Source organism: Rutilus rutilus (genome assembly GCF_951802725.1).
Source record: "Rutilus rutilus genome assembly, chromosome: 8".
NCBI lineage: Eukaryota > Metazoa > Chordata > Actinopteri > Cypriniformes > Leuciscidae > Rutilus > Rutilus rutilus.
The window spans coordinates 39,092,433-39,119,895 of NC_140222.1; the positions used below are offsets into that span (position 1 = coordinate 39,092,433).

At 40.5% G+C, this 27,463-nt stretch overlaps 1 protein-coding gene across 3 annotated transcripts in view; it reads right to left on the reverse strand.

The window, feature by feature from the left end:
• The window catches only part of rnf123 (ring finger protein 123), a 150,897-nt gene that overhangs the window by 24,845 nt on the left and 98,589 nt on the right, over nt 1-27,463 (reverse strand). For all 3 annotated transcript variants that reach the window (XM_084417316.1, XM_084417317.1, XM_084417315.1), the window contains exon 36: nt 18,048-18,175. In XM_084417316.1, the coding sequence (XP_084273442.1) occupies nt 18,048-18,175 (128 nt within the window). The remainder of the gene's footprint in view (nt 1-18,047; nt 18,176-27,463) is intronic.

Consider the following 27,463-nt stretch of genomic DNA (forward strand, 5'->3'; position numbering starts at 1 on the left):
CTAATGGAACGCTAATGGAATCCTTGGTTTATCACTGCGAAACCCTTCCAGGTTTTAAAGCGCATCATTAGCACAGATCAAAATGCATCAATCAACTAGCAAACCTCACACAAACTCAGCTTGCATTGCTTATATTAATAGTTCATCCAAATATACTGTATGAACATTCTGACTTCCTTTATTCACCCTCACGCTGCCCCAAACCTGCTCTTGGATATAAATATAGTATAAAATGAAAGAAGACCATCAGCCTAAAAAAATGAAAGGGGTGGTTGATTATGATTTCACTTTTCTAACTTTAGTTAGTGTGTAATGTTGCTGTTTGATCATAAACAACATCTGCAAAGTTACAACGCTCAAAGTTCAAAGCAAAGGGAGATATTTGCTTTTAAAGAAATCACTTTTTAAGGACTACAACAAACAGCTGGTAGAGACTACACGACATTCCTCCTGGGTTAGTGACATCACCAACCCTAAAATTTACATAAACCCCGCCCCCGGAAACGTGATTTATTGATTATCAAGACAGAACATGCTAATCAATAACTAGAAGATAACTACACATCAGCGACATAAATTCATCAGAGATGTCCTGTTGCTTCTACATGTTGTCACGTCTTCTTGAGTCTCTCCATCATTTACTGAATCCGGTTTGAAAGGCTAAAGGTTTTTGAAATTTTCAGTGCATGTGTGTGTGAGGTAAAAGGACACCAGCTGTTGAAGCTCCGCCCCCTGTGCTGGGAGCAGCAGCTCATTTGCATTTAAAGGAACAGACACAAAACGGTGCGTTTTTGCTCACCCTCAAAAATGGACAATTTTAACATGCTATATACAAATATCTGTGGGGTATTTTGAGCTAGAACGTCACATACACACTCTGGGGACATCAAAGACTTATTTTACATCTTGTGAAAAAGGCATTATACCACCCCTTTAAGAAAAAAAAAGGGCTGGTATTGACTTAATTTGATTCATAATCCAGAGCCTAAAAGTTTTGCCTTATTAAAGTTACAAAAGTTATTCAGTCAAAATAAGCAAGTCATTTTTCTGTTGTTTGATTAACGTTAATGACACAGACAGCAGCAATGAATATTAGGCTGCAGTCACTTTAAGAGCAAATGCACGAATCCAATAAACTGATACACATGCATTTTCTTTCTCAAATGTTTACATTGACTTAAGACATAACTGACTGCGTTTACGAGGATACTTGCCAAAAGACGAGCATTTAGACATAAATGTGTTTGAATATGTCAGTTCAAGCGCAAGAAGACGCGAAACAGAGCTGAAAGAGACGTGGCCATGGTTCGGATGTTTTGCACAGAAAACTTTCCACAAATTGAGTTCCCTTTCGTATGGAAGCTTGTTTCCGCCACAAAATAAAACATTTTAAAAGATAATTGCGACTTTTTTATCTCACAATTGCGAGTTTACATCTCACAATTGCGAGTTTACATCTCGCAATTCTGACTTTATTTCTCAGAATTGCGAGATATAAAGTCAGAATTGCGTGAAATAAAGTCACAATTGCGTGTTATAAAGTCAGAATTCTGACTTTTTTTCTCGCAATTGCGACTTTATATCACGCAATTCTGACTTTATAACACATAATTGCGAGTTTATATATCGCAATTCTGACATCTTTTCTCAGAATTGTGAGATATAAACTCACAATTGTGAGATATAAAGTCCAATTCTAAGGGAAAAAAAGGGGAAAAACTTTTTCAGATTCAGAATAGTTTATATCTCACAATTCTGACTTTATAACACGCCATTGCGACTTTATATCATGCAATTCTGACTTTATTTCTCAGAATTGTGACTTTATATCTCGCAATTGCGACTTTATTTCTCAGAATTGCGACTTTATTTCTCAGAATTGCGACTTTATTTCTCACAATTCTGACTTCATATCTCGCAATTGTGAGATAAAAAGTCGCAATTATTATTATGTATTTATTATTCAGTGGCGGAAACAAGCTTCCATACTTTCGCGTCTTCTTGAGCTTGAATATTTAAATTGAATATTTAAATTAGAATTCATAAAAATGTTACTGATCAACTGATGATTAACACCGTTTCATATACTCGCCAATGCCGAGACCATCCCCTTACAAAAGTGAAGGAAAAAAGAAAGAGAAAAAAAACAGTGCTGGTATTGATTCGATTTGACTCGTACTCAAAAGCTTTCAATTAAATTCCATTCAACTCAGAATGGAATAATTATACATAATTAATTTAATCATAGTTTATATATTTATTTATAATGATAATAATATACTCTGAACATTCTACAACTGGTCTTTTTTCAAAGAAAAAAAAATATAATCATATGGGTTTGGAATGGCTGAATTTACATTTTTTCGGCTAAACTAAAGGCCCATTCACACCAAGTATAATAACTATAACAATAAAGATAATGATATAGTTGTAAAAAATCATTCTAAATGTAAAAGAATAGCAGAGTCCACAATAAAACTATAATGATAACGGCACAGAGGAACAATATCGTTTGAATCACATTCAGAATGCACATTTTTCCAGCTGATGATTGACAGCCAATCAGAATCCATCCTGCTATAAAGAGCTTGAGCATCTATTTATAACAAACAGAACAATATTGTACGTTAGTGTGGGTATTATAGTTATTGTTCTTGGTGTGAACAGGACTTTAAGCTTTCTTTTTTACATTTTCAGCTTTTTTTAGTTTGTAATGTTTCTGTTTGAGCATGAAAAAGGTCTACAAAATTAGCCTTGATTGTAGTCTTGAGTTTAATTGAAAAGCGTTGATTGTAGTCTTGTTTAGTTGTTGTTTTTTTCCCAGGAACGAGCACATCACAATATTCCTCATTTAAATAATTCCCGCCCAAGCCAAACACAAAATAAAGAGGTGAGGTCTGGTTCAGTTAGTTAGTAGTGTGTTGAAACTCGTTATTATGGTAATACCATGTACTATATGGCAAACCAATCAATAAACCAATCAAAACACACTGCTCCAGCCGACCAATCAGAGCACATTGTGCTTTTCAGAAGGAGGAGCTTCACTGAGACAGGAACTAAACAGAGCGTTACTGACAGACTGGGAAAAGAGGAGATGCAACAATGAAGAATATGTGAAAAAAATATATGAAAAAGCATGTAAACTTTTTCTAGTAGACAAAGACAAAATCAAGACTTTGTAAAAGGGCATAATACGACCTCTTTAAGGTTTTAATAAGGGCCTATACATTAAGTAACTCTCTGCAAGCCTCCTACACACACCAGTCCTTCCGAGGAGAGCCGGGAATCTTTCCCACGCCGTCTAGACATTAATTAGTCCTTCCTTCCACTCACCCTGGAGGACCATGTCCAACCCGTGCAGCCGGATCAATGCTGCATCCATTTAAATAGGTGGCTTTGTGATAGGAACATGGCTTTATGTAATTATGTCCATTAGCACCTCTGTGAAACTTCCTTCAGAGCTACCAGGATAATGAGACGGGATAGTCTTACTACGCCGGATTGAGGAGATGTGGTATTTTGACCTGACATTAGATCCCGTGCGTTATAAGGTGCACACGTCTCAGGATGGACTTACCCTTTGAAGTGCTAATGTGGACCACCTACGGCCCCCGCCTTTCCTCATTAATGTCTCTGTTCGTCAGACTTCGTTGGTATAAATACCTTTTCTAACTCGGCACAATGAATCTGCACTGCCTCCAGGAGTTATTCATTATATATAGCACGTGTAGCTGTGTGAACGCTCCCGGCCCTCCAGGAAATCTGGTGCAGTGGACTGAGGGTTCCTCTCAACAGCACTTTGAGATTAGATTCTGCTACTGGAAAAATAACGTATATAATACTTTTAATAAAAATATTAATTTAATTATTTTTTAACATTTTTATTTAAAAAATCTATTAAAATATATAATTATATATATTTAATTTTTTAACTATCTAACTATTTTTATTTAAGCATTATGATTATATATATATATATATATATATATATATATAAAAAAAATCATAATACTTAAAAATAGTTAGTAGTAGATAGTAGTATATATATATATATATATATATATATATATATATATATATATATATATACACACACATATATATAAAACATATATAAACGTGTTTAAATTACATCTGTGTGTATAGTATATTACTAAATAAATTATATTTTAACTAAATATAACTTATGTACTGCACGCACACACATACTGTCACAGACACACAGACACACACACACACACACACACACACACACACACGCGTACACACACACACACGCACACGCACACGCGTGCACACACACACACACACACACACACACACACACACACACACACACACACACACACACACAGGGAACGATGCCAGTATCAGCCATGTCAACTTCTACTTCGTTAATTCTTACATTAAACTTCACACACAATATGTTACAATATAAATAAATAATATTACAGGCGCAGATCCGTGTTTTTCACATTAGGAACACCCAGCAGACTTGGACTTGCTACCGAGGGAAAGTTTGGCCAAGTGCATTAATAATGAGCTATAAAATAAAGGCAGTAGCGCTTCTTAGATATGACATTGCTAGCATGAGGGAGCGTAGCAGATTTGATTTAATAACAACATCTGATATTGGCAGAGACTAGAAATAAGGAAGCGGTGGACATATTTCCACATACTAATTAATGTTGTTCAGGCAGAACCTGCCCTTCGTTTGCAGGCTCGTAATGAGCTGAGGGTAAAAGAGAAGGCAAAAAAAATTCATGCAATAAGAGAAAGAGAGATTAGAGAAGCTGCATGAGAAAGTAACACCGACTACAGAAATACTACAGGGCATTGCTTACTGCATACTTCATGTTCATAGTTTATACAGTCTTTTATGTGTAATTCAGTGAAAGACTGGTGTCACATCATAAGATCATATATTATACAGTAAGATGAAATCATATTAGTTGAGAAGCCATTTTTGCTATGACAAACATATTTTATGAACTTTTTCCCCGCCAGCGTTTTTGATCATTTTCACAAAACTTTTATTGCCCCTAGAATATTATGTTGTATGAATATCTGAATATGCAATATATAAAAAGAAAGAACAGAGACAAAAAAAAAAAAAGATTCTAGCTTCATGCATTCTCTTTTTTTTAAAACACTTGAATGTGGGCGTTTCATAAAAAATACAAAAAACATTTCAAGCAAAAAGCTGAGAAAATCGTGTTTTTGTGAAAGTCTACATTCAGATCTGATTCAGAACGATGATCAAAACACAGATGGAGTAGATCGAGTCCATCAACACCCCTAAAGCTTCACAGTTCTAGAGCTCGTCCTGGATCCACATTTCATTCAGTAACATTAGGCAGATTTGATTTATATGGTGTTTCATGTTGATAATCGCGTTATTTTACATATGCATCTGTTTTCATATGTTATCGCTTGTTTCTGCTTCTTCTTGGCCTGTGTTTTGGAGATTCAGTGCTCTTTCAGAATATGTGTCATTGTTCCCTACCGTATAACAGTGAAAACACGGAAAGCCGGAAAATTCAGTAAATGACGGGGAAGCGTTTTTTCACAAATTACAGAAAATTCTGGCAATGGCGGGGAAAGAGTTAAGTTTTATTTATTTTTGTTTGTTTGTTTGTTTTTTATCTAATTGTTTCAAACAAAACATGTTTTTTTTTTTTGTGTGTTTTTTTTGGGAACATTATTTTAATTGATAACCAATTTATTTATGCCATTCAAAAGTTTGGGATTGGGATTGGAAAGATTATTTTTTATTGTTTTTAAAAGAAGTGTCTTCTGCTCACCAAGGCTGCATTTATTTGATAAAAAAAAAAAAAAAAAAAAAAAAAGTATAATATTGTGAAATATTATTACAATTTAAAATAATTGTTTTCTATTAGAATATATTGTAAAATGTAATTATTTTTTTCAGGAAACTTTGATGGATATATTTGTCTTTTGCTGTCACTTTTGATCAATTTAATGCATCCTTGCTGAATAAAAGTATTAATTTCTTTTTTATATATATACTTTTGAACGGTAGTAATGTTAAAGCTTTCTATTTAACATTTTTTTATCAACAGCACAAATATCAGTACGATTACCTGCCAATTCAATGCATCATAAAATATGATTTTTACTTGTTTACAATCTTTAATGGAGAGGTGTGGGAAACCCCAAGACAACAAACAATTCACTTGATTCAGAGAATCACAATCCGATTCTAAGTTCATTTGTATTGCTTGGCTACTGAAAAAGTTATCAATAACAGCATAAAACCGCTTTCAAATTTACTGCTATGTGACTTTTTTTTTTTTTTTTTATCATCCAATCATTTCAATATTTATCCACATGATATGGTGGCCGATATATCATGCATCCCTAGTAAATATCCTGCTAAAAAAGTATAAGTCGCATAGTAGTTTGCTTTTCTGAAACCTGTGTCTCACTTTTTAGTCTGTAACCTTGACACAAATCTGCAACAGCTTCCTAAAACAAGTCCTGAGGCTTCGAGTGTCCCTGTTCGCCATGTTGCTCAACTGAGTACAGATGTTGGCGGCCCTTAATGTGTCCCCTAAGTCTTTAAACAACAGGTCGAAAAAAGGCCCAAGGACAATTCCCAGCTAATCTCATCTCAGGAATGGAGTCTGATATCAATGACCCAGTTTAGTGGTGGAAAACAGAGGAGGTTGGTTGGGGGGGGGGGGGGGGGGGGGGGGCAGACAGACAGGAACTGAGACCGGACGTGGTGTCCATGGCGACCCTCGGTCTCCATGACTACGAAAGAGACCAGCTTCGTCCTCGTAAGCGTGGAGATTCACACCACACTGTCCCTCAGAGCTGAGCGGGAACGGGCAGTGTGAAGAAAACCAGTCTGAAGGCAGAGTTGATGAAGAACAACCATAAAGATCAACATCATGAGGAAATCTTATTTCTACTTGCCTATGATCTCTAATAGATAGGGGTGGGAATCCCTAGGCAACTCACGATTCATTTGACTCGGAAAAACACAATAAATTGATTCCAAACGCTTGACATCTGAAAGGTTCTCTGTAACAGCCTAGAGATGCGGTCAAATTTACCTTTGTTCGATTTTCACAGCCAAAATCCAGTCATTGAATAGAAATCCACAAGATTGGGAATTTCGTGTGAAGGTGAAATATTTCCAGATTTCGCAACTGGTTCAAGTTGGTCTTGCATATTTGCTGGATTGACCAACAGAAAGCTGCTTGAAAGCGACTTCTGCATGTGAGCTGTTGTCCAAGAGAATATGGCAGATTGCCAGACTTGATCAGCTCCATATGCGCTGTCTCCGTCATATTGCACTTGTCAAATGGCAGGATAAAGTCCCAAATACTGAGATACTCACTCAGTTTCGCTGGTCTGGACATGTTGTACGCATGGCAGATACACGTCTGCTGAAGCAGGTTTTCTATGGCCAGCAAGGATGGCCACAAATCCAATTTGAAACTATGCAACATGGACCTAAATGACCTTAAAGAGATGGTCGCAGATTGGACATCATGACGAGCACAGTGCCATACACTCCAGCTGTGTCCAGTAGACAAACAAAGACGCCAAAAGCTCAATACCTTAAAAATAACAACAGCCAGTTTATGTGCGACACCTGTGGTCGAGGATCGGCCTCTATTCAGATCGTTTTTGTCCTTTATTTGTGCTAAACAAGTACCATTAGAAAAGTTTAGTGATCCTTCCTTGTCTCGTGATGCTCAGGAGTGTTTTAATAGTGTCTGACTTAAACTTCAATAGACTAAAACGATGTAAGAGGTTGAATCCTTTCAATGAATCCTTTCGAACCGTTAACGTCACCATTCAAAAATGTTACCAGATTGGTCGTTGTAGCATTATTAATATTTTTTTTTAAAGGTAAATATTGCTGTATTCAACTTTGCATTGCTATACTGTTGCAAATAAATAAATTAAATATTATGTTCTATGTTTATATGTTATTGTTAGTGTTATTCATTTTCATATATATTTGACTTCTTGCATTAAACATTTGTAATCTGCTTGGCTACGAAGGCTTTTCGGCTGAAATCATGGTTCTGATCTTTACACTCACTGGCCAACATTATTAGGCACACCTGTTCAACTGCGCATTAACGCAAATATCTAATCAGCCAATCACATGGCAGCAACTCAATGCATTTAGGCATCTAGACATGCTCAAAAAGATCTGCTGAAGTTCAAACTGAGCATCAGAATGGAGAATAAAGGTGATTTAAGTGACTTTAAATGTGGCATGGTTGTTGGTGTCAGACGGGCTGGTTTGAGTATTTCAGAAACTGCTGATCTACTGGGATTTTCACACACAACCATCTCTAGGGTTTAGAGAGAATGGTCCAAAAAAGAGAAAATATCCAGTGAGCAGCAGATCTGTGGGAGAAAATGCCTTGTTGATGCCAGAGATCAGAGGAGAATGACCAGACTGGTTCAGCTGATAGAAATCCACTCGACAACCGAGGTCTGCAAAAGAACATCTCTGAACGCTCAACACATCAAACATTGAAGCAGAAGAGCATCTCTGAACGCTCAACACATCAAACCTTGAAGCAGAAGAGCATCTCTGAACACTCAACATGTCCAACCTTGAAGCAGAAGAGCATCTCTGAACGCTCAACATGTCCAACCTTGAAACAGAAGAGCATCTCTGAACGCTCAACACATCAAACCTTGAAGCAGAAGAGCATCTCTGAACGCTCAACACATCAAACCTTGAAGCAGAAGAGCATCTCTGAACACTCAACACATCAAACCTTGAAGCAGAAGAGCATCTTTGAACGCTCAACACATCAAACCTTGAAGCAGAAGAGCATCTCTGAACGCTCAACACGTCAAACCTTGAAGCAGAAGAGCATCTCTGAATGCTCAAATCATCAAACCTTGAAGCAGAAGAGCATCTCTGAACGCTCTACATGTCAAACCTTGAAGCAGAAGAGCATCTCTGAACGCTCAACACATCAAACCTTGAAGCAGAAGAGCATCTCTGAACGCTCAACACGTCAAACCTTGAAGCAGAAGAGCATCTCTGACCGCTAAACACGTCAAACCTTGAAGCAGAAGAGCATCTCTGAACGCTCAACACGTCAAACCTTGAAGCAGAAGAGCATCTCTGAACGCTCAACACGTCAAACCTTGAAGCAGAAGAGCATCTCTGAACGCTCTACATGTCAAACCTTGAAGCAGAAGAGCATCTCTGAACGCTCAACACATCAAACCTTGAAGCAGAAGAGCATCTCTGAACGCTCAACACGTCAAACCTTGAAGCAGAAGAGCATCTCTGACCGCTAAACACGTCAAACCTTGAAGCAGAAGAGCATCTCTGAACGCTCAACACGTCAAACCTTGAAGCAGAAGAGCATCTCTGAACGCTCAACACGTCAAACCTTGAAGCAGAAGAGCATCTCTGAACGCTCAACACATCAAACCTTGAAGCAGAAGGTATCATGTCAATATGAACCGGCATGTCTGAGGAATGTTTCCAGCACCTTGTTGAATCTTTGCCACGAAGAATTAAGGCAGTTCAGAACTACCTTAATTCTTTCATTAGCTAAATACTTTTTGCCCTTTTTTAAGTATATAGGGCTGAAAATGAGGGCTGAAAAGTTTAAGTTATATAAAAAGCCACAATAACAGTCAATGATGTAGTATTTTTTGTTTTTTATAACCAATTGTTTATAATACATTTAAATTATTAAACATTGTAAATCATTCTAGAATCATTTAAGAGATGATATTCAGTGCCAAAAGAAAGCCAAACATGTATACCAACACTCCTGGAGCTTTTAAAAACTCAAAACTCTTGTAACAAGTCTTTTTTGGTGGGTGTTAAAGAGTATCAAATAGGCTCTCCTTTCAAATACTGTGAACAAACTCAAGCATTGTTCTTGAATGCCTAAAGAAGACTTTGTTGTTATGCCCGACTCTCTCCTCAAGTACAGCAGTTTAGAAGTGTGGGCATAGTGTTCATGGAAATGCATCCACTTAGTGTAAATTATTAATCAAGGCCTTTTACAGTAAAGTGGTGGATTGGGGTGGATGGTCTATATAGTTAGAGCAGACTTCAGTGCGGGAGGAATCGATTTCCACTGCAGTACAGTTAGATGGGAGAGGATTTCCTGATGTCAGTTTCATTGCTACTTCAATACAGATCACTCAAAACATGACATTATAAATAGGGCTGTCAATTTAACATGTTAATTTAGTACATTAATTATATGAAATTCTTTATATAAAACAAAAGGATTTAAAAAAAAACATGAATAAACATGATTGTGAAATGAAAGTTGATATTGGAACCTAAATCAACCTAAACAAACACACCCCTCCCTTCATTGCTCCGCCCACAAAATGCACAAACTCTTAATATCATAGCTGAAGAGAAGCATTATAATGTTTCACGAAAAATAAAGCGAAGATGGTAAACGAACAAGAAAGAACAAAAAATGAACATATAGTACAAAGATACACAAGTAAGAGCTGGTTGTTAGGCGCCAGCAGCTCCAGACAAACAATGACACTCAAAACTGTCCTGTTACTATAGCTCACATTACAACAACAGCAAAACCAATGTTACTCACATATGGGGCAGAAACTTAATCTCGGCGTCCGTAACCCCATCATAACCCTTCTTTTCCCAGTGACAATCCTCTGACCTTTTCTCTTTTGTAATGTCTCTCAGCCATCTCTCTTTCTACAGTCTTTCTTCAAATCTCCCTCTTGTTCACTCTTTCTCCTCCCCCATCATGAGTGGACACGACCCCTACTGCTGATTGGCTCACTCTCTCTCCTCCTCCCCCATCATGAGTGGACACGCCCCCTATTGCTGATCGGCTCACTCTCTCTCCTCCTCCCCCATCATGAGTGGACACGCCCCCTACTGCTGATCGGCTCACTCTCTCTCCTCCTCCCCCATCATGAGTGGACACACCCTCTACTGCTGATTGGCTCACTCTCTCTCCTCCCCCATCATGAGTGGACATGACCCCTACTGCTGATTGGCTCACTCTCTCTCCTCCTCCCCCATCATGAGTGACACGCCACCTACTACTGATTGGCTCACTCTCTCTCCTCCCCCATCATGAGTGGACATACCCTCTACTGCTGATTGGCTCACTCTCTCTCCTCCTCCCTCATCATGAGTGGACACGCCCTCTACTGCTGATTGGCTCACTCTCTCTCCTCCCCCATCATGAGTGGACACACCCTCTACTGCTGATTGGCTCACTCTCTCTCCTCCTCCCCCATCATGAGTGGACATGCCCCCTACTGCTGATTGGCTCACTCTCTCTCCTCCTCCCCCATCATGAGTGACACGCCACCTACTGCTGATTGGCTCACTCTCTCTCCTCCCCCATCATGAGTGGACACACCCTCTACTGCTGATTGGCTCACTCTCTCTCCTCCTCCCTCATCATGAGTGGACACGCCCTCTACTGCTGATTGGCTCACTCTCTCTCCTCCCCCATCATGAGTGGACACACCCTCTACTGCTGATTGGCTCACTCTCTCTCCTCCTCCCCCATCATGAGTGGACATGCCCCCTACTGCTGATTGGCTCACTCTCTCTCCTCCTCCCCCATCATGAGTGACACGCCACCTACTGCTGATTGGCTCACTCTCTCTCCTCCCCCATCATGAGTGGACACACCCTCTACTGCTGATTGGCTCACTCTCTCTCCTCCTCCCTCATCATGAGTGGACACGCCCTCTACTGCTGATTGGCTCACTCTCTCTCCTCCTCCCCCATCATAAGTGGACACGCCCCCTAGATTAGATTAGATTAGATTAGATTAGATTCAACTTTATTGTCATTACACAAGTACAGGTACAAGGCAACGAAATGCAGTTTAGGTCTAACCAGAAGTGCAATAGCAGCAAGTGCAGGATATACAGTGGTTCCATAAGTGCAGAACATGGATATGTACTGAATAAATATAGAGTTGAATACTATTATAAACAAAAATTTACAGATAGATTGTCCTATGAATATAATATACAGATAACTATTACTGTGAACAGAGTTTACAGCTAGATATGTACTGAATATAATAATATACAGATGGCTATTACTATAAACAGAATGTTTACAGATAGATATGTACTGAATATAATATACAGATGGCTGTTACTATAAACAGAATTTTACAGATAGATATGTACTATGAATATATATACAGATGGCTGTTACTATAAACAGAATGTGAGCATAATATACAGATGGCTATTACTATAAACATAATTTAACAAATAGATATATGTAAGTTAGGCTAATGAGCAGTATAACAATGGATTTAAAGTAGTGCAAATAAAGTTTGGACAGAAGCTATCCGAGTGAAAGTGCAGTGGAAAGTAATTGCATATTACAGTTAAGGTACGATATTGCAATGTATATATAAACAGTCGGTACTGTAATAAACAGTCGGCAGTGCAAATTGAGCATATTCCAGTCAAGGTAGTAGTGCAAGATGCATATGTAAACAGTTGTTACTGTAATAACAGTCAGCAGTGCAAATGAACATTATAGTATTGCAAATAACAAAATGGAGGCAGGTGTGAGGAGGGAGAGGAGAGTCAATCAGTATATGAGGGGAGTGGGATCAATGAGGGTTAGAGTTTAATAAAGAGACAGCTCTGGGGAAAAAACTGTTCTTTAGTCTGCTGGTCCTGGTCCGGAGGCACCTGAAACGCCTGCCGGAGGGCAGGAGAGAAAACAGTCTGTGGGCTGGGTGAGAGGAGTCCTTAAGGATGCTGCGAGCTCGATGCAGACAGCGTTTCCTCTGGATGTGCTCGATGGCAGGTAGTGGAGTCCCAGTGATGCGCTGGGCGGTTTTCACCACCCGCTGCAGTGCCTTGCGCTCTGCAACAGAACAGCTCCCATACCACACTGTAGCACAGTTGGTCAGGATGCTTTCTATTGCACAGCGATAGAAGTTCACCAGGATAGTGGAGGAAAGCTGATTCTTCCTCAGTGTCCTCAGGAAGAAAAGGCGCTGGTGAGCCTTCTTGACCAGGCTGGAGGTGTTGGTTGTCCAGGTCATGTCCGCCGAGATGTGGATCCCCAGGAACTTGAAACTGGAGACACGCTCAACAGCCATTCCATTGATGTGGATGGTGTCGTGTGTGCCTCTTGACACTTTCCTGAAGTCCACGATGAGCTCCTTCGTTTTGGTGGTGTTGAGGAGCTGGTTATTTTCGGTGCACCATGTGGCCAGGTGCTTGATCTCCTCCCTATAGGCAGTCTCATCGTTGTTGCTGATGAGACCAATCACCGTAGTGTCGTCCGCAAACTTGACGATGGAATTAGATCCGTACACAGGCTTGCAGTCGGAGGTGAAGAGGGAGTAGAGGAACGGGCTTAGCACACAGCCCTGTGGTACACCAGTGTTGAGTGTGATGGATGTGGAGCAGTTGGAGCCTGATCGAACATTCTGGGGTCTGTTGGTCAAGAAGTCCAAAATCCAGTTGCACATGGAGGTGTTGAAGCCCAGGTCTCCAAGTTTGGCTATTAACTTAGTTGGGATGACAGTGTTGAATGCTGAGCTGAAGTCAACAAACAGCATGCGTGCATAAGTGTTCTTATTGTCCAGATGTGTGAGCACAGAGTGCAGTGCCATGGAGACTGCATCCTCTGTGCTCCTATTGCTACGGTAGGCAAACTGGTGTGAGTCCAATGTGGATGGTAGAGAGTCTTTTAGGTGTGCCAGGACCAGCCGCTCAAAGCACTTCATTACGATGGGTGTGAGTGCTACAGGGCGGTAGTCATTAAGGCACTTCGGGCTGGAGTGTTTTGGCACTGGCACAATGGAAGTGCATTTAAAGCATGTTGGTACAGCTGCTTGGGCAAGAGACAGGTTGAAAATGTCTGTAAAAACCCCAGCGAGCTGCTCCGCACATGCCCTGAGTACGCGTCCAGGGATGTTGTCTGGTCCAGCAGCCTTGTGCGCGCTGATCCTGCTCAGTGCATTGCAGACATCTGTGGAGGAGAGTGTGATCGGTGGGTGGTCAGCTGAGGATTTGAGCTTGGTGGCAGTTTCTCTGTTGTCTCTTTCAAAGCGAGCATAAAAGTCATTTAGCTCGTTCAGGAAGTTGACATCAGTGGCTGCGGGGGTGGAGTGAGAGGGTTTGTAGTCACTGATGGCCTGAATGCCCTGCCACATGCGCCGAGGGTCAGCGTTGGAAAAGTGTCCCTCTATCTTAAGCTTGTAGCAGTGCTTGGCCTCTTTGATGCCCCTTTTCAGATTTGCTCTGGATGTACTATAGGCTTGTGCATCTCCTGATCTGAAGGCAGTATTGCGTGTCTTCAATAGGAGTCGCACTTCCCTGTTCATCCATGGCTTCTGATTTGGGTATGTGGTGATCTGCTTCTGGGTTGTAACACTGTCAATGGTGGTATTAATATAATCCAGTACAGAGGAGGTGTAGCAGTCAATGTCCGTGTGAGAGCCACTGGTGGCTTGAGAAGCAAACATACTCCAGTCTGTGTGTAGAAACCTTTCCTGGAGTGAGAAATCTGCCCCCGCAGGCCACACCTTGATGGTCTTCACTGATGGCTTCACGCGATTGATCAGAGGTGCATATTTGGGGGTGAGGAACAAAGAAAGGTGATCTGACTGTCCCAAGTGGGGGAGGGGTGTCGCGACGTAAGCTTCAGCCATGTTTGTGTAAACATGGTCTAAGGTTTTGTTTCCTCTGGTGTGACAGGAAACATGCTGGTGAAATTTCGGTAGCACTGACTTTAAGTTTGAATGATTAAAATCACCCGCAACAATAAACGCAGCTTCCGGGTGAACGGTCTGTTGTTTACTGATGGCTGCGTGAAGTTCTTTCATAGCAAACTTGGCATCAGCATCCGGGGGAATATAGGCTGCAGTTATAATAGTGGAAGTGAACTCCCGCGGTAGATAAAACGGTCTACATTTAACCATGAGAAACTCAAGGTTAGCTGAACAATGTCTCCCAACAATAGCAGAGTTTGTGCACCAAGCTTTGTTAATGTAAATGCACAATCCACCACCTCTGGTCTTACCGGAGCCATCTAATGTTCTATCCGCCCGGAATGTATGGCGTCCCGCTAGCTCAATAGCGTTGTCCGGTATTCCGCTGTTTAACCATGTTTCCGTGAAAATTAGAACATTACAGTTCAAAAGTCTCTTGCTGTATGTGATGTTGAGTCGAATCTCCTCCATTTTGTTCAACAGCGACCGTACATTGGCAAGGAAAATGCTGGGTAAAGAGAGCCGGTGTGGTGTTAGCTTTAGCTTAGCTCTTAGTCCTCCGCGCTTCCCCCGCCTTTGTTTACGATCTCGCCGGCGCCTGCGAGCACTTCCGCCCGGCCGGGCAGAGTGCATAGCCTCGGGTGATCTGGCGATCTCAGGAAGGAGTCGAAGGTTGTCCATAAAACTGTCGGAAATTCGCAAACCAATATCCAAAAGCTCACCTTGGGTGTACGATGTTAAGGCACAACTGTTCTGGACGAACAGACCCGAAATGAGCAAGAAAAATACTGCTAAATTACAGAATCTGGAGAGACCGCGAGCCTCGCGATGTACTCGCGCCGCCATCTTGGATCTAAGAGAGAGTGCTGCTGCTGATTGGCTCACTCTCTCTCCTCCTCCCCCATCATGAGTGGACACGCCCCCTACTGCTGATTGGCTCACTCTCTCTCCTCCTCCCCCATCATGAGTGGACACGACCCCTACTGCTGAGTGGCTCACTCTCTCTCCTCCTCCCCCATCATGAGTGGACACGCCCCCTACTGCTGATTGGCTCACTCTCTCTCCTCCTCCCCCATCATGAGTGGACACACCCTCTACTGCTGATTGGCTCACTCTCTCTCCTCCTCCCCCATCATGAGTGACACGCCACCTACTGCTGATTGGCTCACTCTCTCTCCTCCCCCATCATGAGTGGACACACCCTCTACTGCTGATTGGCTCACTCTCTCTCCTCCTCCCTCATCATGAGTGGACACGCCCTCTACTGCTGATTGGCTCACTCTCTCTCCTCCCCCATCATGAGTGGACACACCCTCTACTGCTGATTGGCTCACTCTCTCTCCTCCTCCCCCATCATGAGTGGACATGCCCCCTACTGCTGATTGGCTCACTCTCTCTCCTCCTCCCCCATCATGAGTGACACGCCACCTACTGCTGATTGGCTCACTCTCTCTCCTCCCCCATCATGAGTGGACACACCCTCTACTGCTGATTGGCTCACTCTCTCTCCTCCTCCCTCATCATGAGTGGACACGCCCTCTACTGCTGATTGGCTCACTCTCTCTCCTCCTCCCCCATCATAAGTGGACACGCCCCCTACTGCTGATTGGCTCACTCTCTCTCCTCCTCCCCCATCATGAGTGGACACGACCCCTACTGCTGATTGGCTCACTCTCTCTCCTCCTCCCCCATCATGAGTGGACACGCCCCCTACTGCTGATTGGCTCACTCTCTCTCCTCCTCCCCCATCATGAGTGGACACGACCCCTACTGCTGAGAGGCTCACTCTCTCTCCTCCTTCCCCATCATGAGTGGACACGCCCCCTACTGCTCATTGGCTCACTCTCTCTCCTCCTCCCCCATCATGAGTGGACACACCCTCTACTGCTGATTGGCTCACTCTCTCTCCTCCTCCCCCATCATGAGTGGACACGCCCTCTACTGCTGATTGGCTCACTCTCTCTCCTCCTCCCCCATCATAAGTGGACACGCCCCCTACTGCTGATTGGCTCACTCTCTCTCCTCCTCCCCCATCATGAGTGGACACGCCCCCTACTGCTGATTGGCTCACTCTCTCTCCTCCTCCCCCATCATGAGTGGACATGCCCCCTACTGCTGATTGGCTCACTCTCTCTCCTCCTCCCCCATCATGAGTGGACATGCCCTCTACTGCTGATTGGCTCACTCTCTCTCCTCCTCCCCCATCATGAGTGGACACGACCCCTACTGCTGATTGGCTCACTCTCTCTCCTCCTCCCTCATCATGAGTGGACACGCCCCCTACTGCTGATTGGCTCACTCTCTCTCCTCCTCCCCCATCATGAGTGGACACGCCCCCTACTGCTGATTGGCTCACTCTCTCTCCTCCTCCCCCATTATGAGTGGACCTGCCCTCTACTGCTGATTGGCTCACTCTCTCTCCTCCTCCCCCATCATGAGTGGACACGCCCCCTACTGCTGATTGGCTCACTCTCTCTCTCCTCCTCCCCCATCATAATGCTGGATACACTTTCAACAGCGTTTCTCAGATATTGCTTACTGCACCTTTAAGACTTTTCAATCATCTTCATGTAATGCTTTTCTCAGCAAATACTAATATGTGATTAATCATGACTAACTTGATTCAGTAATCAATCAGCATATAATTAATTAGATTAAAATGACTCTGAGCCATAATAAGGAAAGTCAGGGCTCTAAAATCTGATTGGATGAGCCTTTTAAATATATTTAAAATGGGTCTCTCATCATAATGCTGTCCAAAATGTTTTATTTGTTGTGTTCTTGGGATTTGAACCCATGACCTCCATGTTGATAGCATAATGCTCAACCAGTCAAGCTACAAGAAATTTGTAGAAATTATAAAAAATATAGATGTAAATCTTTTTAGACAGTTGCTGAAACTCTTCAACAATAAAACTGTTCATCTAAATTTGACCTGCTAAGAGGAAATAAATAATTTATGTAAAGGCCAGTTATAGCAGATTATAATTATACTACATCTCAATCACCGCACGGATTTGATCTTAGTGTTTGAAATAAGAGCTGAGTGATATGATGGAGAAGGGGCTATTTTAAGAACACACAATCACTTTCACATCACTGGATATGGAAGACAATTCGAAGAAACAGGAGTGTATTTAAACCGTAAAACACTGCATGTCACAGCATGCAATGCGACAAATACAATGTGGACTAAATATAACAACCAAAAGTGAGATTCTGTTGCGATTTCAACTGCTAGCCCCAAGCCCCCCCGCCCCGAGTCATGTGTCCTGGCGTCAGGCCTGGATGCGTTTAGTCAAGGCTTACATGTGTGCAGAGAGAAGTGTTTGCTGTCAGCGCCGACGGCTCCACCCTCTTCTTCTCCCAGCAGGTACTGGATGGAGCGAAGCTGGAAGCAAGGATCCGACAACAGCACAGACGCAGCCCTTGAGATCCTGGAAGACAAACGAATGAGGATGTTCAGGTTGTTGTGGGTGGTTGTCAGGGTGTTGCCATGTAGTTGCTACAGTGTCATGCTTACAGGCTCAAAGAGTCAGTGATGAGGGTAACGCATTACAAGTAATGCGAGTTACGTAATCAGATTACTTTTTTCTAACTAGTAAAGCAACACATGACTTAAATTTTCAACAAAATATCGTAGTTACTTTTTCAAATAAGTAATGCAAGTTACTTCGTTTTCCCATTTACTGACTGACAGTTACGTCCCCACGTTGAGAGAAATCGTAAGCGAGTGCAGAGGCGTTGTGTGTGAACATGATGGGTATTGTAGTTCTAGACTAAATGTGAGCATTTACTCATCTCACTTTCACAAAAACATCCCGTATTTCTCACACTGAACAAAAACGGTGAAACGCACACTCAGAATATTATGCTAACCTGCAATAATTAAATGATAAATTACAGAAATATACTTTATGTATTTAATCTCACTTTATTAACCAATATCTTTGATTCAATTCAACAATACTAATGAGCAAATATGACTTTAGATAAACATCTTTTTTAGTTTTTTTCATTGTTAAAGTAAGAGAGTTTAAATTTCTTCTGTGATCCAGAACAGCAGCAGCTGGAAGGTATGTTTGAGCAGCGCCCTCTACTGTACAGGCGTGAGTTTGCATTCCCCTCAGCCTTAGGCTTATTCATTTCACTTTTGGTGTGAAAGAGCCTTTACATTTGCCAAAAATAGAACTTTTTTGTTTTTGTTATTAAAAAAACAAACAAGCAAGCCCAGCCCAGGAGGTAAACAAGCACTGCAAAAGTAATGCAATGCATCACTTTACATAAAAAGTAATTAAGTAACGCAATATTACTTTTTAGGGAGTAATGCAATACTGTAACACATTACTTTTAAAAATAACTTTCCTCAATACTGGTGACACTATTAGGATGCCCATCCATGGGTGGCCATTTGGATATGTGGGGTGGGAAACTGGTGTTAATAGTCTATATGATAAAACTCCAATACAATTTTTTTCACAAAAAAAAATAAAAATAAAATAATAATACATGTTTTGTAATTATTGTAAAAAATAAATAAACATTATTTATGTAAATTTGAAAAAAAAGCAATGTTTAATCATACAGTACTTATATTTACAATGTACTACCAAATAAATTCAAAAATATTGATTTATATTTATATTTATTTATAAAACTGTGTTATTTAATCAGTTAAACAATTCAGATTCATTCACAGAAAAAAAAAAATTACTTAAGTTAATTGTTTGAGTCCTCACTGAAAGTAAATAATGAATATAAAAATCATCAATATCATCATCATCACCCTCATCAACAACAACAACAAAAGTAAAGCAAAATTAAAATTAAAAAAATATTTACAGATTTATTTTTGAAGTAAAACAAATTAGATTAATTAATTAATTAATTGACAAATTGGGTTACTTGTCCCAATCCCAGCCCTCACAGAAAGGATATTCATTTTTAGCATTGTTTTTAAAAACAAAAATATTATCATAAAAAATTATTATTATTATTAATTATTTATAATTAAACAGTTGAACAATCCAGATTCAAATCACAAAACATTTCCCAGTCCTCACTTGCTCCACTCTGGTTTTGTTTCTAAAAATACATATCAAAATATGATTCATGATATCACTGGAATGGGAAATGGACAGTTGCGCAGGAGGAGACACTGCTGCTCTATACCAGAATCTGCCACTCTGACAACAGCAGAGAACACACAGCAAAACTTACTGACATTTACAGCACCGTCATCGCCACTCATTACAAGTCCTGCTAACATGCATCCCTGCCATCACTCAGGTCAATCTATGCTAACACTTTCCTACTGAGCAAGTATGTCTGCCTTTATTATGATCGGACAGTTCAGAGAAACACAGCAAACAAATGGAGAGGAGAAAGGTGAATGAGATCAGGAAAGGACAATGAGCCGCTCCATCGCTTCCAACATATGTCAGAGCACACATGTCTCACTTTTTTTGAACAAACCTCTCTAACCCTATATAGTAATAGTGAAGCTTGACTTAGCAAACCCCACTAAAAATGACAGGGGGAGAGAGAGAGAGAGACTCGCAGACATTGTTCATTGAAGCGCAGCTGTCAGGCTGTGAGAAAACAGAGCTCTTCCTGTCGTACACAAAATGTGATGGGGTCAACATACTTCCAACAAGTAAACATGTCTTGCTTCTTCAGAAAGAAAGAAACACTATTTGCACATCTAAGAAACATTCGATGGAGACAAGATGTTGAACTGATATATACACTATATATATATAAGGATTCAAACTGAAATCTTTTTGCTTTGACCATTTCCCCAAAGAAAAAAAAAAATAAAGTACCATGGTCAGATGATTTATGGAGTTTCATCCCTAATGGCTGTGCATTAAAACCCGAGCAGAGCCTCCGCGCCACCCCGACGCACCTGCTGTTTACATCTAACCCTCGCTGATCAATCTTTCATGTGTGTTTTTCCGACCGCATACACCCACTCGCGTACAATTCCTCATGATGCAAGCAAAGGAAAAAGGACTTACTTTAATAATGCACTATGGAGTGTTTTTTTCCCCCTTCATTGCGTATGTGGGTGAAATTATTGGTTTGAAAGTGAGCCAAATCTACAAGTAGACAGAGCAACAGAGTAACACTGAAAACTGTCCCCTGCAGACATTCGGACTAAGTTTTGAGGGAATTAAGGTCTGCCACCAAGTCAGATCCTCAGACGTCACACCGACAGGAGTCTGATGCACGAGGCACACAAAATGGGAAACGCTTCGGGAAGTTGTCATCTGTTGAATCCTACAGGACTTCCAGGAGACGTGTGTGTCGCGTTCTTTAACGCTCCACCTGGAAACAAAGCAGTCGTGATGCCAAACCCCCTCATGGAAGAGGAAAGCCATCGTGTTTACAACTGTGACAATGAGCGCTTATCAGGATCAACTAAACGCTGGAGCGCTTTCAAAAGTATGTGAAGTTCGCAACACCATTGTTTAAAGGTATAGCAGAGGATCTTTCCGAATTTTAGATAAGACCCGCCCTCTCCACTTTTTGAATAAGTTCGATTGATTCACCGGAATGATTGACAATTAGGAGGACCAATAGTATAGGTGATCCACCCGGAAGTAAAAAAATCCTCCGCTATACCTTTAAGTAAACTTGCACAGCGTTCTTGAATTAATCATTTATTAGCTGCGGACTGTTATCATAGGAACATCGACATTACATTTCCAAACAATAAACAAAACAAAAGATACACTACCAGTCAAAAGTTTTTGATCGGTATGATTTTTTATGTTTTTAAGGCTGCATTTATTTGATTAAAAATACAAACAAACAAAAAAACTGTAATATTATTATCATTATAATATTGTTTTCTATTTTATTATATTTTAAAATGAAATGTATTCCCGTGATCAAAGCTGAATTTTCAGCATCATTACTCCAGTCTTCAGTGTCACATGATCATTTAGAAATCATTCTAATATGCGGATTTGATGCTCAAAAAACAATTATTATTATCATCAATTAAATAAATTCTCAGGATTATTTGATGAATAGAAAGTTCAAAAGAACAGCATTTATTTGAAATATAATCTTTTGTAACATTATAAATGTCTTTACTGTAACTTTTGATCGATTTAATTCATCTTTAATTCAAAGTATTTATTTATTTTATTTATTTCCCCCAAAAAATAAAAATAAAAATTATTACTGACCCCAAACTTTTGAACGGTAGTGTTTAATGTAACAAAAGATTTCTATTACAGATAAATGCTGTTCTTTTGAACTTTCTATTCCTCAAAGAATCCATCAAATAAAAATGTAAATAACTGTTTTCAACATTGATAATAATGAGAAATGCTTCTTGAGCGTCAAATCATCATATTAGAGTGATTTCTGAAGGATCATGTGACACTGAAGACTGGAGTAATGATGCTAATATAATATAATATAATATAATATAATATAATATAATATAATATAATATAATATAATATAATATAATATAATATAATAAATCCTTTTGCAGATGTCCAGACACACGAACAAACCTTTAGGACGTCCGTCCTGGGAGACAAACACTTGAGCAAATATGTTTGCGCTCTCATACAAACACACCCAGCTGGCCGCCGTGTTTACAAGGCGCGGCTGGCTGTCATGCTAAGTTAGCAATATAGTACACACGCCGAATGACAGGGCTGGACGGGCAACAACGCTCAAACAAAAGAGGTCTGGTAAACAAATAAATCACACACACGATCATTGCCCACACAACCCGCACCTGGCAGCCCTCCTGCTCCGCTCTACGGGGCTGGCAGTCTCAAACTCACAGCGTTTCAAACACTCATCTTTGCTTTTTGTCATCAAAATGAATACAGATGCATATCTAATGATCAAGACGGAAAATTGTACCACGGTTTTTGCATAGAAACCACAGTTCTATGTGTGGTAAGACCACAGTAACCACAAATATATATATATATATATATATATATATATATATATATATATATATATATAAAAGGTGTACAGTAGCTTTAGTTAGGCTTAGACACTTTTGACTATCAGTATAAAGTCTAATCAATTGTAGTGTTTATTCTGTGCAAGAACCAGCCATTTAAACAGGAAGACCATCTAACTGACACATAAAGCCACCAACCATAGTGAGTTAGTTTTAGGGCTTCACAGCCACTTATTTTTCTACCGGTTAGTCAACAAGTGGGCGTGTGAATGCTTACCTTATGTAAACGACTCATGTAACTCGACAGAACTAGATCAAAAGGATCTACAAGTTGTTATAACCCCTGAAGAATTTTGTAAACAAGATGCTATGTCTAGTAAATTACACTTCTGACCAAACATGGTAAGCTATTTTGTTTAAATCACTCCAGCCAACGGGAATAGCTTTGTTACAATACTTTGAACTACTATTGGATTTCTATGCTGTGAAAACAGGTAATAAAACTTTCCCATGCTGCTGTATATTTTTGTCCAAAAAAAAAAAAAAAAAAAAAGCTTGTCTAATCAAAATACTGGACACAAAATCGAATGGCCCTATCATACACCTGGTGAAATGCGGTGGCAGGCGATGCGCAAGTCTTTTTTGCTAGTTTCAGCCCGACGCAGTTATCATTTTCACGTCCTGCGCCACGTTGTTTGAATAGCAAATGTATTTGCACCCATGGGCGAGCTGGTCTGAAAAGAGGAATAGACTGAAATAGACTGATCCATTGACCAACTGTAACCTGGTCTAAAGTCAATATTGCATTATTATTATTTTTAGTTAAAGAGCGCGTTAGTAATGTGCGCCTACTGGGTTCACAACGAGTGTACACTTTGTGCCATAGATGGTGTGCTGGCACGCTTTAACCTCGTGCACGAGCAGATCCGTTTCCTCGCTAGAGAAGCGTTCAGTTTTTCCGCTTGCAAATTCCGCCATGTAAATAGCGAATCCGCCATGGCGCGAGCGCAACTGGCTTTTAAAGGGAATGGGAGATGAGACTCTGATTGGTTTATTGCTCATATATACTCATTAAGAGAATAGGGGCAACCCTTTTAGACTGTGCGCCGGGACCGCCGACCATTTTACCCGTCGTTAAACTAGCAAAAGTGTATTCGGACACGCCCTAAGTGCACTTGCGCTGTGCGCTTTAGAGCATGCGCTTAGATCTTTAAAATAGGGCACTAAAAGTATAAAAAAATATATCATATTAAAATATATCAATCAGAATCCAGTTGTAAAGCATCCCAGTGTGACAGCAGGTGTCTTTCCAAGAGCACAAGCCTGTCAACAGGAGAGGCTATTCGTGGCGTCTGTGGCCCCCAACAGACAGACACTGACTCACTGGCCCCTCTCTGAGACTCCACTTCAATCCTGCCTCTCCCCGGCACAGCAGGGCTGACAGATGAGCGTGGGGGAGGCTTTTGGAACAGCTTCCATCACAACATACACGCGGCTCACGATTTCCTCACATCCTTCAGAAATATGCCTGGATACACCAAAAACTACACTTGGCATGCTATTAGATGGTTAGGGCTGGTCACAGAGCTTACAAGGGGCTCTAGGGTGAAAGGGACCGTATAGTTGTATATCGTCTATAGCAGGGGTCAGCAACCTAATCACTGACAATAGCTAAAGAGGTGTATGCTAATCATTCTAATCATTAGAGGCAATGGCAAGCAACCTACAATATTAAAAGCCATTCTTCATTCTGTAAATGGAAATATGTACTTGCAATGATTTGATGCCATTAACTGGCTGGTTAATCACTGGGCAAATCAAGTAATTAGTACTTCCTCAAAAGCACTCACTGAAAAAGCACTATCAACCCGATATCTTGTAAACACAGCTCCGTTTGCAGGCACACTGGTCTCCCCAGAATCCTTGAAGATGCATAAACAAGCCAATCAGACTGAAACAGGTTATTTAAGAAGCTCTTGCATCCTTGTGAGCAATATGTATGAGATGGTGGTCAGTGAACAGACTGTAGGCGTCTGAGCCGATCATGAAACATGTCAGAGCATGTGCACTACCCTCTAGGACAAGTCTCCGACCCACATATTCTTTATTTATTGGCTTTTCTTCTTCATTGTATAGGAATAATACATTCAATTCTGTGATTCTGCGATGACTCTGAACTGTGACTCTGAACGTATTCTAAAAGAACCTAGTGATATTAAGATGCTTCACACATCCACTCAAATGTATACAAATAAGGGACACTGCACCAAACAGGCATTCGTATAACTATAAAATGGTACATGAACTCTGCTCAGAACGCAGCGATGTGCTTTATTATGCTCAGGAATGAGAAAGCACACAACAACAAGAGGCAATTTAGTGGCAATGTCTCAAATCTTTCTCCTTCAGTTCCTCTGCATGAAGTCGGTCTCAAACATTTGTGGAATACATCACAACCGCCTGCCTCAATTTTCTTTTTGCGTTTATGAATTGTCTGGCTGCAGTTAATTTTTTTTTAACGCTCCAAAAAGATCTTGGATTGCAGATTGAATTGAATGCATGCAGTGTCTCAACAATATGCAACATCCCATCAAATTGCCCGAAATCAAAAGAGACATGCAGATGAAGGGATATTTCCCAGGTACGTAGATGCCTCTTGATGCTTTGTCCTGTTTGACTTGAAGTGAAAAAAAAAAAAAAAAAACAGATTCATTATCCAAAGTTCTTTAGACTGCTGTAAAAAGACTTATGATTTATGAACAAGCGCAAATTTGAGTAATTACCACAGAATTATGCGGAAAACAATGAAGGGTGGTCGAATCCATCGATATCCCTCAGCATGCCATTATTGCTATTGTGCTAGGTACTTAAAATACATGTTAAAGTACACGGTACTTAAATGCATACAATGGACTGAAAGTTATTCTTTAGTAGAGTAGAACAATGCAGTGTCGGAATGAACACACGTCAAATCATAATTGCGATTTCCAAACTTGTAAGTAGGAACTTTTTAGCTGCAACAGACTCACCTACCTACTCCTTCCCTACAAAACAAAGCTTTTATGGGACACATTCTTGGCACATCACTTTGTTGTCTTCAATGACTGACTACCCAGCAATTGAGAACCAAATGTCTGTCTGTCTTGAAGACATAACCAGACCCCTTCTTTCACCATCACATGAATACCTTGTACAAGCATCAATCAACAACTGAGGGCTGCTTTCATTAAAACAACATGTCTGAAGCCAAGCCCTATCCCACGAGTCATATTTTAACTCTTATCTTCAAACAACACTGTCACAGAATGATAAATGGTACACCATGCCAATGACAATCTTTAGGACGGCATTTGGAAGACTTAACACTGTGTCTGGGGTCGTCTAAAAGTTTACGGTGCTTGTTTGAAAGTGCTTTCTAATGGGTCTCTGGAAGCAGATGGATATGTCATGCTGAAGAAAGTGCGGTAAAGACGTCAGTAGGGACGTCATAATAAGCAGTTAGACGCTTCACTGGTTCTTGGGTCAAAGTTAGCAAAAGGTGCAAACCAACTTCCGGCTCAAATTGCTGGTTGTCTGGAAACATGTGCGAGAGAGACTAAGCTATTAACCTTAGGGTTCCTCTTCCTGTCTTCCAGCATGTTTCCTTCACTTCTAGAGTATTGTTTGTGAAAAATGGAGCAAGCTTAGAGTCAGGAAACCAATTTTCCAGAACAATGTCATATCAGGGGACTGTTGACAGTGAGCAACTCAGACTCAGTCTTTGCTAAACTCTCCGTGAAATATTTCGCCTGAGGAAGAGTGACAAGAAACCTGTCGAAAATGTGGCCCTCGACAATCAGTGAGAGATATGAAACTGGTGAAGACGGTGAGAAGTAATGGGTTGTGTATTAGAGGGACCCAGAGGAGTGTATGTGTGTGTAGGGCTTCTCGAAGACCTTTGGCAGTGGCCCACAGCACTGGCTTCAGAGTATAATACACCATGACACCTGTGCAACTATGACCGAGGGGCAGAGACAGCTTACACAGGCACCAGCACACACACACACAAAGAAAATGCGTTATACAAGCAATATAAAGATGTTTATTCATACATAAAAATTCTCTACAGGCACAGATAAAACAAATTCAAGGACACAGATACACCCACTATCTTTAATTCATGAGTAATGTCAGGTGTACAATGTGCACTCAACCATTATGAATACACAATGAACTGGATATACAAACTTGGCCAATTGCGTTCAGTTACTAGACACATCAAGATAATTGTTGGTGTCACTGACACTGACCTGGTACAACGTGGAGATTTTTTAATGTTTTCAACACAAATGCATGACTTCAATACACTCAGGATATAGCCAAGTCATATGGACTATGTTTATTGTTATTTTAAATCATTTTTCATACAAAAAAATATATTTTTTTGTCTCTACTTCTGCTTCAGAAAAGCAGGGAAGCGACAGGAAAGCACAAGGATATGTATTTCCATTTGGTACTGCTTGTGACACCGAAATTAGACTCCTTCCCTTTAAATGATTAGTTAATCACAAAAAGCTTTCAAATATAAATAAATAAAAATACAACAATATAATATAATATATACACATCATATCTTCTGATGTGAACATTCAGATCACCATTAAAGGACACAGGTCAATGAAATATTAAAGCTAAAGAGAATAAACATTAACTGACTAAGAGGTATCTGTTGGGGGGGGTCTCAGCTTCACCAGGGAAGGCTCTGGCAAACACTTCCCTTTCATAATCTCTCACTTCAACC